At 36.8% G+C, this 15,461-nt stretch overlaps 1 protein-coding gene across 2 annotated transcripts in view; it reads left to right on the top strand.

The window, feature by feature from the left end:
- The window catches only part of LOC136850255 (homeobox protein aristaless-like), a 35,404-nt gene extending 24,615 nt beyond the window's left edge, over window positions 1-10,789 (top strand). For both annotated transcript variants that reach the window (XM_067123927.1, XM_067123926.1), the window contains exons 2-3: window positions 7,148-7,326; window positions 8,787-10,789. In XM_067123927.1, the coding sequence (XP_066980028.1) occupies window positions 7,148-7,326; window positions 8,787-9,569 (962 nt within the window). In that variant the 3' untranslated portion in view covers window positions 9,570-10,789. The remainder of the gene's footprint in view (window positions 1-7,147; window positions 7,327-8,786) is intronic.
- Window positions 10,790-15,461: the final 4,672 nt, after the last annotated feature.

Here is a 15,461-nt window from a genome sequence, read left to right as displayed (position 1 = left end):
CTCCCGACTGCCAGCAGCACCTCTACTCAGATCGTTTTGCAGCTTGACTGTTCAGGAGATTAACGGTTAAAGTGACATTACGTTTTCTTATTTAAACTAAAATTAATAGTTGTTTATTTGAAACAATGTATAATGTAAATCAACAAACTGATGACTTGCAGAGTCCTTACCTGGAATTTGCCAGCCTGTCAGCTGTGTTAGAAATATTAATTGCCACCGCCAAGGCCATCAGGCTTTTGGTTAAGCTTGTTTGTCCCTGTATCCAGCATTATCAGAATTACGTGAAAACTAAGGGCGCGTCCACACTACCGTAAAACATGTCATGAACACAAGTTAATGACTTCATTAGACTATACAGGAGTGGACAAGGGTTCGCTCTCGACTTACGGTTGTTAACTTGTTTTCAACATGTTTGTGGTATGTAAGAGATGAGTTGCCGCCGGGTGTTGATGACAGGTTTTACTTAAGTGTGAACGAACCCTATCAAAAGGATTCTCAGGGTTTTTTTTTTTTTTTGATTCTCTTTGCTCCAAGGAACAATTGTTTGAATTTCGAGGCAGGTCAGAGTCTGGATCCTGTCCCAAGATGTTAATATTACTTTGTTTACTGTTGTTGTCACTGATGCGTATTGAAAGGAACAGCGAATTCCTGCTATTTATGAAAGACACATAAATGCTTCTGTGTATTTGGAGTACTACGTTAATCCATTATAGCAAAGACATACAACTCTTGTTGCCCTCTCTAGTTATATCTCCTTTACTTTTGATTATGATTTGGTCGCATGTCTTATTCATGCCAGTAATTAATGACAAGTTTCTCGATGTTCTGGCGAGGTACAATTCTGTGAGGTTCTGGAATCTCTCTCTGCCTGATTTATTCATTTTTCTTCTACTCAGCGCAAAGCTATGGAATTCTTTCCCATTTGTTTTCTCTGAGTTCTATTACCTTCTTTCTTGTAACAGACGAGTCTAGAGCTTACTTTGAAGTTGGGCTCAACTATTATTTTACTGATTTTATTCTGCATGCATTTCTACATTCAATATACAGTCGTTTGAATAAACCGATTGCTTTCGATTCTGAACTGAAAACGTTATACTTGCTCGGAAATACAATTTTAGAGGAGGCATTATATCAAAATATATAGCAACCAATTCTCGCGAAAGGTCGACTTCAAGATGGATCCAAAATCTGAATACTTTTGACTGATTGTGATCAACTCCTGAGTAATATCTTTGGCATTTCAGATTGAAAGACTGCTTTATTTAGATTTATCTGGAGCTATAACATCAATGGTTAGTAGTGCCATTACAGAACACAGCTCTAACCTTACCTCTTTCATCGACGCAGTGGCTGAAAATACAGTCTTATGGAAGGGCAAGACATCCAAATAAGTATGTTGTGCATATGTTCTGGCATTTCTAAGCTGAAACACCAACCAGCATCCCCTTCCCCAGAGACAGACAGGCAGACGGACACATGCATATATATATATATATATATATATATATATATATATATATATATATATATATATATATATATATATATATATATATATATATATATATATATATATATATATATATATATATATATATATATATATATATATATATATATATATATATATATATATATATATATATATATATATATATATATATATATATATATATATATATATATATATATATATATAAAACATGCACACAAATGCATGCACACCTATACATAAGGTACCATTAATCTCTGGGAGGTTCGAGCGATTCCAGCCTCTGTGTCTACTGCAAATCACTAGTTAATATGATTCCCCCTTTACGACCTCGTAAACCAGTGATTTGTGATGATAGAAAACAAAGTTAGAATCGTGAAATAAACGACCAAAACCGTTGGTAAAACATAGTCTTGGAACAGCTTTAGAGAGAGAGAGAGAGAGAGAGAGAGAGAGAGAGAGAGAGAGAGAGAGAGAGAGAGAGAGATCAGGCATCAGTAAGGGATAATCATTTAAGACAATTAGTGTCTTAATTTAAGAATAAAATAATGTCTTAATAATAAAAAAGAAAAAGAATAATAATAATAATAATGTTTATAAAGTAATCGCTTACTAATCGTTCACTAATACTTTTTCATTTCATTTGTAGAATGCTTTAGTGGTGCCACATAAAGATAATTTATCTTCCAAAGCTTAATGCACAATATCATGTATGCATAATCTATTCCTTTTATAGTTGACGTAACACAGAAATAGTCGAATAAAATATCTACCTAATCTGGTCGCAACCTCCAGTACAGAAGATCTTGACGACAACAGCCCCCTCACACAGAAGAGCTTCGGTACCGCACCGTATACAGACTGTCACTTACCTCTATCACGCGAGCACTCTTGCATTTTTTTTTTTTTTAATATTGAGGCTTTTCTGTTCAAACACTTGTCCTTTCATCGACTTGGTCTGTATTTCCTCCTTTCTAAGAAGACGTTCGAATTATTCTCACTTCTCCCAAACCTACACCTTTAGTCTCTCCATCTCCACCTCTGTACACTGATCCATACGCTGACTCTACATATAATACCAGACAATTCATCTCGCCTGATTCTAATATTTTCCTTTGAAGTCAACATTACACTCCCATCCTTATTTAAATGAGGTGGTATTGCTTTAGCAATGAATTCTAACGTTATAAAATTAGCTTTCTCATTTCCTTTTCTCTTCCAATATCCCTGAGAGTTCCCAATGCACTTCTTGCTTGATCTGCTCAGTTATTAATTTCTTTTTTAATGTAACCAGTATCCATACATAGCATTGGTTCCTGAATACCTACGCAGTCGACCATTTTCATTCCTCCACCATAAAGCAAACATTCAAGTGTTCCACTTCAGCAGTCTTTGCGGTCTGTTCAAGGCCCATTTTCTTGTCCCATGCACCTGCACCTACGCCTGTTCCTTTCCTGTGTGCAAAAAATATTTTTTTTTTTTTCCGAGACGTACTTCAATATGGAACCAGGCATTCTGCCATCTACATATCCTTTAAAAAGTTCTTCTTTTAACTTCAGACTTTTATTTCTCTTAAAAAAGCTACCTTTTTAATATCATTTCCTAATACCAGTACAACATATCTTTATAACTTATGTCAAAAGTTTTTTCAAGCCCATTAAAATTACACACACTCACCCTTTATTTGTAACGTATCACACAAGTGTTTTGTAGCAAACATTTGGTCTACATAGCCTCTTCCTTTTCTAAACCGCACTACTCTTCCATTAAAAATCATCTGTTTTTTCCTTTCCCATTAATTGCCTTCTCTTGCTTTCCCTGCATACGAAAGAATGCACTTATGACTTCAAATAACTTCAACACCAATTATATAAAATAGCAAAACGGATTTCATTCCTACCTCCAGACACTGTTCAGACCTCGATCAGAGACTCTGGTATGCATTCATAACTGTATCACACCCAATAGCACCTTTCCGTTATTTAATTTTTATGTTTACCTCTTGCATTCTTACAGCGTCCCTCACTTGTATCTTTTATACTATGAACTAATTGCTCATGCGTTTCTCTCTGCTTTCATTTTCTTTCACAGCAATTCATAATTCTACTTTAAAGTTCTGACACAAATTCACTAAAAGCATTTCTCATCTTTTATGCTTGATATCTTATTTTCCCTCTTGTAAACTTCAAAACAGTTGCACGCTATAGCATCACCTTTATTATTCACTAAAATTTTTTATTGACTGTCTGTTAAACTCTTCGTAATTTCTCTGCCTTATTCAAGTGCACCTTGTAAACGCCGCCTTTTGTCCAGTGACGCCTTCTTGAACTTTTCAGACTCCCTAGTTGACCCTAAACCTTCGTCATTATTTGTCATAATTATGCTCTTCTTCATAGTCTCATTAATAATCAGTGTTGGCAGGAAAGGAAAAACCACCACTTGAGCAATATTATCTCTGAGATAAAGATCATGGAAAGCTCTTTTACACCACATGGAAGAAAGAAATGCCTGTGATGGTAGAGCGAAAAATGTGATGCACAAGGCATTCTAATCATGTCTGTAGCTGATGAAAGCCTCACAGACAACAAATATCTCAGTGACAACATTAGCTCAAATCTTTTCGAGTAATGTGTATATGTGATCTTGAAATCAAAGACGACAAAAAAGCATTTGCAAATACACAATCTTTAAGTACATTACTCTGCTGTTAGATCATACTAAATTGATGAGTGAAGACATGGTGTAAGCAGTTCTCAGTTTTATGAGAGCTGACCTTTGTAACCCACTGACTACGTCACTTTCTGATGGGGTGGAACTCGCTGTAAGAACGGAAACTACATGGGAGATCACACAACTGATACGAGAGTCAGATTGTATGCGTTGTATGATATTTTGTTTTCAAAGTCAGCAACAACAATGCCATTAACTGACAAAATAATCAGGTTGTCATAATGATACCATGAAAAGAACTAAACCAGACAGGTTTATGCTACCATGAAAAGGACTAAACCAGACAGGTTTATGCTACCATGAAAAGGACTAAACCAGACAGGTTTAAGCTACCATGAAAAGGACTAAACCAGGCAGGCAATGAATCGCTCAAAAGAACTTAAAAATCTTTCTGTCGATTTTACATTAATGACACTAAAAATTGTGAAGACCATTCATTATATGTTCCATGATACTAATATTGCAAAGTTTTAAAGCGAGTACTCTCTCGTTAATCAAAGTAGTGCTATATTATAAGAGAAATTGCAATCAATACCTACAATTTGAGGCAGAATCATTCATATTTGCAGGAGTGTGATATTGCCTTAGTGATCAGGGGTCCCATTAATATCACCAAAAATAGATGATAGTTGATAACACTGCCTTTGAAATATACTTCCCTTACTATTAACATTATTAAAATAGTTAACCATACGCTGAGCTGATTAACGGCTCTCATAGGGCTGGTCAATACTTCCCTTAATTTTGAAGTTCAGGCATAAATAGTTTTGCCGTTCATTCTTAATGAAGAACTGACAACTTTTCCAGTACTTCTACTTCTGTCAAATTTCAAAGACAACATTTTCTATTCTCTTGCGTATTAGCGCTCAATCATCTTTCATCGGCTACAAAATTTGCTTGCTCACGCCATCTGCTGGCTTGATGTTACTACCTGAAGCCAGACAAACATACAGTACAAGTAAAACAGCTTGTTGACTCTGTAACTCTGTTGTATTCTAAGTATGTGTATGAGTTGCTCCATACGAATGGTTATACAATAATAATAATAATAATAATAATAATAATAATAATAATAATAATAATAATAATAATAATAATAATAATGGACATAGCAGGTATAGTAGTTGTATTTTTTCTTAAGAGCATAGCACTGCTTTTTCCACAACACAGGAAAATGATTAATATCACCTCTACTTTTAAGAAATGAACTTCTGATTCTCCAGAACGAGAGTTTTAATAATAATATCATTAACTCAAAGAAGCAGTAGCTCAGTTCTTGAGGAGTGAACTACCCCTTCTTCCAGAACGGAAAACTTCAATAATAATAATGATGATGACAATATCAGCAGCTAAGTGACAACACAGTATTAGCTCCATTTATAAGGACTGAAGTGTTTTTAAAGAGCAACTAGAAACTAGTGGTGGTAGTAGTAGTAGCGGTAGTAGTAGTAGTAGAAGTAGTAGTAGTAGTAGTAGCAGCATTGCTCATAAGATTAGCTGTAGACGTGGGAGAGGGGGCTAATGGGAGAGGTCCGGAATTGCATCTCCAGCCAGAGATCAAGGTTTTCTTTTGGAACATGTTAACCACCGACCTCCTTCATGATCTCTAGTCTCCTGAAGTTTTAATATGGAATCAGGCTCCAAACGACCTGAGCAGACGAATGATGTCTTTGCTTTAAACATAAAGCTGGCCCTGGTGCCAGACAACATGGCACCATGCAGGTCAACATCATCTTGAGCATTATTCCTGCATTTGTATACGGCATACCGCCGTCCTGCTGATTTCGTACCTTTCTCCAACGGTGGCACTTCCACCTCCTTTCCCCCAGGCTTCGCAAAAAGCTCTTTCGTTTGTGTAATTCAGCTTCATTGTCACGCGCATAAAGGTATTTACAACCAATGCTCCCAAGAGCATGACGGAAGGTTCAGGTTATGACGTTATAACAGCACTGGGCTCATCTGTCAAGTGGAATCTAAATCAATTGATATCAGTTTACATGAAGTGAAACTGATATAAATTTATTTGAATTAGTAAAAAAGACAAAAATAATATGGTTTTGGAAAGCAATTAATACAACAAACCTAACAACCTTAATAGGGTGTTTATCAACAGTTCCTGTTGAATATCATTTCCACAAAAATTTTAAAAAAAAATATAATTTTGTTTACACAGCCAAACATATTGCTTTGTAAATAAATAAATAAAAAATTTTATTGCTTTTCTATTCTTATAACAGATGCTAAACAAGATTATTCGTAAAAACAGATTGTGAGCTAAGGACTTCACAGCTAAGATTTCCTGAGTTCTAATTGTCTTAATGCAACTAAAACTGTTCTAAGACTTTGTATAACAAGTTATACTTTTTCATACTTGTATGGAAAAGGACTTTAAATGCACAATTAAATAAAATTTTTGTTCATTCATACAAATAATGATGTACTAGCAGCTTATTTTTGGACTAAGATATTGGTATATGGCCCACTTCAAAAAATGTCTTTAATTTGAGAAGGGTTTAGCCGAAAATTGTTGCTGGCTCATTTCATGTGGCACCTCACCTGATGGCAACAAAACTGAGCAGAAAATATTGGTAACTGCTGATGGTCTGGCACATTTACATTTCATGTTTACTATCCACTCCTTCGTTTGCCTCTAAGCTCCGACTTCGGTTGAACCACATTTTTCTTTAAAGGCCAAATCAACTATTCTAATCACAAGATTTTGCTGTTTTGCTGTCTAACAATTTTGTTAATGTAACCACATTAAAGATTTTTATCCATAGTCTGCATATGTATTTTCCATCTGAAATTTGTAAAACTAGTTTGTGCTCACATTTATATGTACTTGATTAGCAGTTAACTATTAGTTTCCTGAAGAGAGCTGTGTCATTAAAGTTTGGTCTTCCATGAGCACGCTTTTCCTTCCAGATTGTGAAGATGGAAGCCTGGATGGGGACGCAGCGGCCAAGCGCCGTCGTTCCAGGACGAACTTCAACTCTTGGCAGCTGGAAGAGATGGAGAGGGCGTTCGAGGCATCCCACTACCCAGATGTGTTCATGAGGGAGGCGCTGGCGATGAGGCTCGGCCTCACGGAATCCAGAGTCGCTGTAAGGGACTTTCATTGGCCTTGATATATTGATGGATTAATTTCTGTGAACTGGCATTGCCACGAATATGGTCACAGACGTCTCAAACACCACGCGGTTTTCGCTGTAAATGCTTTAATGCTAGCTTCAGTCACGTGATGAAGCCTTTCAGATGCAGAGCTTCCGTTTTAGGTTTTTATCATTGCATAACCATCATTCTTAAAATTAGATAAAATTTTTGATAATTCTGAAGTAAAAAGGAAGCAAAAAGGGCTGGATAAATACATGAAATTTAGTTTATTGCTAAGTTGTAGCGAATAGGTTCACTGGTTACGAAGAGGATTCTTTCAAATGTCCTACTTTAGCTATTAAACATTAACAAGGTATTTTCTTTAATTCTGGTGTTCATGATTACATAACTATTTTCTTCACTCCTGTTTTCCATATTGCTCAGCAAGACTCTCTCAGGTAGCATTTAATGTAATGGAATGATGGTTTGTAGTAATAAAAATTTAACTTATCCCAAAAAGTTATTTGGGACCTTTGTGAGTATATCAGAAACTCTGTTTATGCAAAAATGACAAGAAAATCTGTCAGATAACGTTCTTATAAATCTCATTAGAATGTTCCCATTAACAAATAACGGACACCAGCTTGTCCACAGTAAAACAAAAGAAGCCATTAAATGACAGAAACCTAATTACCTCAATGTTTACGCTTTCGTATTTTTATCTGAAATAAGTCTGAAAGTTGACCGCCCTCTGACAGCTTTCTTGGCTTGTGTTTGTGCTTTGGTTTGTTATCAACAACAGAAAATGTAAGAAATAGTTAGTTGGTGTAGTTGAAAATAAATGCATTTCAACTTCAAATACTTATAAGAACTTTTCATAAATTTCGTGAACAAAAACTAATTTGTGATGAAAATAGTCAAGTATATGAACACAAACATTTAAGAACGCGCAACCGAAGTTTAAACTGTAAAAATGTTTTAGCATGTTTTATGAGTGTTTTTCAAATGTACATGTTATTAATTGAATCCTCTTCTTGAGCAGTATACCTATTCTAATCTCAAAGGGAGATTTTGGGGAAAATTTAGTGCGTATAATCATCTACCTGATATTAAAAAACTGTTGACATTATAAGGTAATGATTCTCAATATGATTAACTAAGCACATAGGCACGTTAAATGTTCAGTTACTCCATGAACAACATGTCTCTATTATTAGGGTGGATTATCACCTATGAAAGAATAGAACTACTTGTATCATTATCATTTTTCTACTCTCAAAAATATACAATAATGAAAGCCCAGGCCTAATCAATAATAAAGGTAGCATTGTCATGAGCTAAGAAGGGCATATTTAAAAGCAAATTCTACCGCAGAGGAAACACCAGGTTTATTTTTCCTATGCTACCAGTTATAATTTTATTTCTCGGTTTCAGACATTGATTTTTCCACTTTTTTCTCATCTCTTGGAAGGTGTGGTTTCAGAACCGACGAGCGAAATGGCGGAAGAAGGAACACACCCGGAAAGGCCCAGGTCGTCCAGCTCACAATGCCCATCCTCAGACATGTTCAGGGGAGCCAATCCCCCCGGAGGAACTAGAACGAAAAGAACGTCTCCGCAGGGAGAAAAAAATTATCAAGCAGCTTGAACGTCAGCAGAGGAAACTGGCCCTTAAGGGCGTTCATGTTACCATCGACCAACTTCGTCGAGAGTATGAAACTCAGCACCGGTCGGAGCCTGAGATTGACGTCGTGGGAGGGTCGGAGCAAGAGCAGCGGATGCAGCCTCAAGAGGATACCTTAGTGAAGAGACCTACTTTTTCTATCGAAAGCATACTGGCGCCATCCCGCCCAGAGGACAGAGGGCCTCCTTCACCAGGTACCCTGCTTAGAGGGGCACCCACTCCCCCTCCCACCCCGCAGGATACACCTCACTCACTTCACCTTCATTCCACCAAACACGAAGCCCAAGATTCGGATTTCAACATATCGGAAACGTCTACGGAACCTTTGAATTACACATCGGAGGATCAGAGCACGACTCAGTTAACATCAGAGACCATGTCTCCAGACCCAATGGACTCCTTGGCCACTCTTGGGTCTTTGGTCTCTCTTACCTCTTCCACGTCGCTGACCTCGCGAGACATTTCTGATACCTCTACAGGAATAAGAAGTCGTGTAGACATTGCTGCTGCGGCCAGTACTTGCAAACCAGAGGAGCTATCGGACGACAACAGTCCAGGAAGAGAGTGCTGATTGCACATGTCCAGGTTTAGGCCTAGTCACAAAGGAAAGCGTGATAAGTTATTCCCGTAGACTTCTAGCACTAAACTCTTGAAATCAGCGAGAGGCTCAGACTCGTTTTCGACAGATTTTATCGTTCAGTCAAATGTGCAACTTCAAAGTTGAAATTATATAAACTGTGCCATTGTGTATACCACAAAAGTGTTTTTTTTATATTAATCAGAGCTTCATTTCTGTGCAAAATCAATACCCCAAATATTTTGCATTAGGAGTCTTTAAATTGCTATTAATCAATATGGCCAACTTTAGCAAAAATTCATCACTAATTGGGTGTTTGCTAGATAATCCATAACGGCCAACTGCGATTCTTTTACTGGCAACATCACAAACTAATCATTTCAGTAATTCATCATTCCTATGAAAAAAGACATTTCATTTGGACGATCTGAATTTCCAAGAGCTTTGGTTCCAATATTCCCAGTTCTCTTACTGAGAGAATACAAATGTATGTCTACAAACGACAGCTATCTTTTCACATCCATAGCTCTTATGGACGTTTGGCAAGTGAGAAATATGATCGGGTGATCGACAACCCATGATGAAAAAAAAAGTTCAAATACATCACTGGAAAAGATGAACAGATAAGTTGTTTTTTGATCTTGGTATGAATGCATCATTTATTAACATTTTGCTCTGTAAATACTTGTGTCGTGGTCAGGTGTAATCATACCAAAAGTGATAATTTTCACTGTTTCTCAGCCGGTGATAAAATAGACATTTGTGTGTTTAATGGAATGTAAGAGTTGCACTTTCGGTATATCTTGGCACTCCAAGTACTAGAGTACTGTAATGACCAACGGTATGTGTCTTTATTTTCTCTCAGATAGTTCTGTATTATTTGAAATGAATGTATCCATCGTCATAATTGTTGTCAATCGGCGCCAGTTCAGTGTCCAGACTTGCGTAATACAATGTCACCTTTTTTTTTTTAACCAATCCGTTAATTAATAGACTTGAAATGGTAAATCGTTGAAACTACAAATATGCGCTTTCTGGAATGCCCAATACCCAATCCATTGTCTGAAAGAGAGTGTATAGCAGATTTTGTTTAGGAAGAAATGAGTTCATTGCTATGAAACATTTCTTTTTTGAGTATAAAGAGAGAGAGAGAGAGAGAGAGAGAGAGAGAGAGAGAGAGAGAGAGAGAGAGAGAGAGAGAGAGAGAGAGAGAGGGTTTACAAAAGGAATACCAAATATAAAAACGAAATGTTACCATATGATGGTATCGAAATAAAGTGTTTTGGTGCAAAGATCAGATTGCCGTGACATTGTAAGTATCAGTCACTATATGAAATATTTTATATGCATCTCCGTCAGGAAGTCGCCACAATCAATGGCAATTGACATTTAGTTATGATTTATTTGAAATGGTAGTTGTGAATTCTTGTTTATTCTGATGAAATTTGCACTGGACAGAACTTTTCCTTAAAGAACAAGCCTCTTTACTCTCAGAATTGTATTAGAATATTCTTTAATAAAAATTCAATATCTAACTAAGCTGTTATCGTAAAGTTTTTGATAACATCAGACAAAATTTTGAGCTAATGCAAAAAAAAGTCATTAGTTTTGCTGAAAACTGAACATGTTCTTCAATATTTCATGAACAATAGTAGAACTTAAAAATGAACTGGGGACTTCCTTGACAGAGAAAGAGAATGTTAATTGTAATTATCATTGTTATTGTTGTTGAAAAAATGGAAAACAATTTGTATTAATTTTAATTCTTTTTCTCTTGGCAAATAAAAAAGTCTTGATTCTAGAAAATATATGCAAAAGAGAAAACGTGGTGTTTCGTCCTCACCTTCCCTACGTCATAAACAAAGCAAAATTCTCCTTTTAAAATTGATGAAATGAATAAATAAACGAAGAGACCAACTTATTTACCCCTATATAAAATTACAAGAATTTTAGCCTCTCAGACCTGTGTAATCATTGCAGGTAGCCCGCAAGACACAACAGGAATATATAACAGTATATGAATATATATATATATATATATATATATATATATATATATATATATATATATATATATATATATATATATATATATATATATACATACAGGTAGCTGAAGATTAACCAGACTTTAGAGCATTTTCGCATTATCCCAACCCGTGTTTGTCTTTCTGAGGCACTCAGAATACAAAGCATCTAGAACTGACTGCCAGAATATTCAAAATGATGATGATTGAGGCACTGATAGATACAATAATATGCGATCACTCTAATTCACAGTTCGACTGAAGCTGATGCTGAGATAAGGTTGTGCAAGGCAACCCTAGGCTGTCTTTGACATTGTAAAGAGTAGAAGAAGGAAACTGAATAAACGTTTATAGGCCTATTTTCTGTGACAATGGCAAATTTCTTTTAAAAGTGGACCAGCGCATGGGATCTTATTAACGGAAGAGCAAAAAAATCTTTTCCTTGTAAACATTAGGACTTACCGATCAAAGCTGTTGGATCTCTGCCTAAAAATGTTCAAAAAATATCTGGCAGGGGATAAAGACTGACTGAAATCACTTCAGTGAAATGACTCTTGCATAAATTAAAGTCATTCAGTCAGTTATTCCTAAGCAGAAATGGCAGGATTCCTCGAACTTACAATGGTTTGAGATAAGAACGAGGTTCCAGTAACAGGATGCGACTAGCAGAAGTTTTCTGGAAAAAAAAAAGTTACGAAAAGCTTCCGTCAACCAGATGCAAGAATTGATGTTTGGTATTATGGCCGATTCCCAGACAATAGAGCAAGGCTGGAACAATGCATTGTACATGAACACTGGTAAATTGCTCAAAAGCATGAATGGGCAGCTCGGATGAAAAGTATATTTACTCTGTCAGGGACACACCCACCTTCATGAAACCAGGCCCTTAATATGAACCTTCAAAAATATGTTACTGTTTACTTTCAAGCTCAAAATGCATATCGACCAACGCACGCAGTTTCACTCCCAATTTTACAAACATTACTGCCACTCATACTGTTTGAGGACTGGCACAAGGCAAACGCATGAAGAAAATGATCCAGGAAAAAGAAGTAACATCCGGCATCGAAATCATTTATCACTGACACAGTTCACTTGTTACACAACAGAGTGGCTTATTTGATTGGTGCTTGGGGAATACAAGTAGCCAAGTATTGACAAAAGTCTCATTTCTCTACTGCCACGCCTCTTGTGTCCACATTTGTGGAAGTAGACATTGTAAGCAAATATCCGCACGGATACACAATATCATGGTTGTTTTTATCTCTTTAAAAAAACATATAGAAATGAGGATCGACGAGGGAGAGATTAAACAGCCTTAGGGGAACATATTAGATTGAATGCAACATTTGAATATCACTTTCAGGAAGATTTGCAATAGTTTTCAGGCAGATATTTTGACTGTCATATCACAAACGTGCATACACACATGCATCCAATATATATACTACATACATACATACATACATACACACCTCCTTGAATTAACATGTGTAGGATTTAGCACGCAGTAAATGCCTGGTTTAGTTTTTCTGCCACGAAGCAGAACTCTTTCAGTTAATTTTTCCCGCAAAGTCCGACTGATGGCTTCCTTAGTTATCACATGGTGTATACTGTGATCAAAACTGTTTTCTGAAGTGAATACAGTTCTGGGTTTAAAAAGCGAGTATTTTGAAGATGTGTTGCATGTGTGGAATCGCTGAAAAGCAGATATGAATAACACGAAAGTAGAATGGGTTAGGACAAGTTTCAAAATTTTGGCGGAAGCGACTGTCGACAAGGTAAGGAGGATTGTTGAAAGGCTGAAGAATGGAAGACTCAGAGTCGTTAAGTAAAATGCTGTAGTACGGTGGTGATTGTGATTGAGTAGCTTTCTTGGGCATGAAAGGTGTGTTAGGGAAAGGTTACGAAGGAACAGGTGACATGAATAATGACTCCTTTATATAGGGGAAAAGGTGATAGAAGGGACTGTAAGAATTTTAGGGGCTACCATGACTTAGGATATCAGGGAAGGTGCGTTGTAAGATTTTGATTTGAAAAGTAAGACAGGAAGAGGAGGAATAAGGGAAGAACCTTGTGGTTTTAGACAAGGAAGAGGGTACTATCTTTTTTTCTATGAAACAGATGTGTGAGGTTTGAACGTAAAGATAAAACCTATGCATAGCAAACATGTACCCACCCCCAAAATAAAAACTTATGATAGAACTGTCAGAAAAGCAATGAGGAGAGCATTAAAGATGCATCGTAGTTGATGAAACTGGTGTATGATTTGCTAGTGCTGGGAGAGAGGAAGGGATGCAGACCTAGAAAGTGCCTGCTACATGGAGTGGAAGAGGTCGTGGGAAGGGAAAACCTTCATACCCAGGAAGCATGAGCGCATGTAAAATGGGAATGAATGGCAAAGAGTGTGTGGGTTCACGATGTTTGATGGACTACTGGTGAGCATTTTATGAGTGCATGTGTGTGTGTGTGTGGGTTGGGGGGGTGGGGAAGCGTTGATACTGTTGGAGTTTTCTGATCATTGAGCTCATCTGCAATTTTGCAGTTGAAGAACGAACACAGCATTGACCATTGCCTAACTGTTCACTGGGTTTACTCCTAAAAGAAAAAGGCATGGATTTAGATTTATATATATATATATATATATATATATATATATATATATATATATATATATATATATATATATTCACAGAACCATTAAGCTACAAATGTCGTTTAATATCCGATTCGCTCTACCTTGGGAATAATACCAAGAGGAAATTATAATTGATAAGTATTTCATAACCTGGGCTGTCAAGTGGGAAGAGTCCTCTCGTCATTGAAGTCGGAGGTTCTTGCTGTTCTTGGATCAAACCCACCAGGTGACGAACCACTAATCAGTTATAATTATCTTTTGGTATTATTCCCGAGGTAGGGCGAATCGGATATTAAACGAAATTTGTAGCTTAATGGTTGCGTGAAAAAAAATGTACATACCTGTATATGCATGTAGCCTATGTATTCAAGTAATTTATGCATATTTCAACATAAAACTGTTTTCTCTAACAGAATGAGGCTCTGAACAAAAAAAACAGCACATCGGTCACTGCTAGAGGCGCTATTTTGACAGCTGCATGACGGTGAACCCACTATGCAGCAAAACTTCCACAATATTAGCTGCTTTACATACCTATCAGAATGTCTTCCATTCCTATTTTATTTGATTTCTCACTCTTTGGGGGAATGAAGGCCCTTCCTTTCCAATACCTCTTTAACACCGTCTAGCCAGCAACTCTAGGTCTTTCTCTCCCCCCCGAAACCCCCAGCGTTTCTGAATTAAATACTCTACCCAACAACCTAGCATTGACCATTCTTCCAATATGGCTGAACAATCTAAAAATGCTCTGACCTTCCCTTTCACCTACAGCATCCTACCTACAACTTCTGTGTATCTCCACATGGATCACAACAGTTGCAACCTATATTCTTTCATTCACATTTGACATCCACACTTCACTTCCACAGAGGAGAACTGGCTCAGCACTCCATTCATAAGTCTCACCCTGGCTACCATAAGCCATTCATTTCACTTTTAATCAATCGCACACGCCCTATTACCTGTCTTGCTTCTGTGTCTCACCTCTTTTCTCTTCCTGTCGCCATCTTTATTAACTTTTATCGCTCCATCTTCTACACTGTATTCATGATTTTTTTACCTCATAATTTGTACCCAAAAATGAAACCCTCTCACTCTCTCACCACTCCACGCATAAAATTACTGAACAACCAAGGAGACATAACACACCCTTTTCTCGCCCGTTTTTACCCACACCAGTCACTTTCCCACTTATTCTAACACAAGCTTCTCCTCAGTCAC

The sequence above is a fragment of the Macrobrachium rosenbergii genome, chromosome 21 (genome assembly GCF_040412425.1).
Source record: "Macrobrachium rosenbergii isolate ZJJX-2024 chromosome 21, ASM4041242v1, whole genome shotgun sequence".
NCBI lineage: Eukaryota > Metazoa > Arthropoda > Malacostraca > Decapoda > Palaemonidae > Macrobrachium > Macrobrachium rosenbergii.
This window is presented reverse-complemented; position numbering and strand designations above follow the sequence as displayed.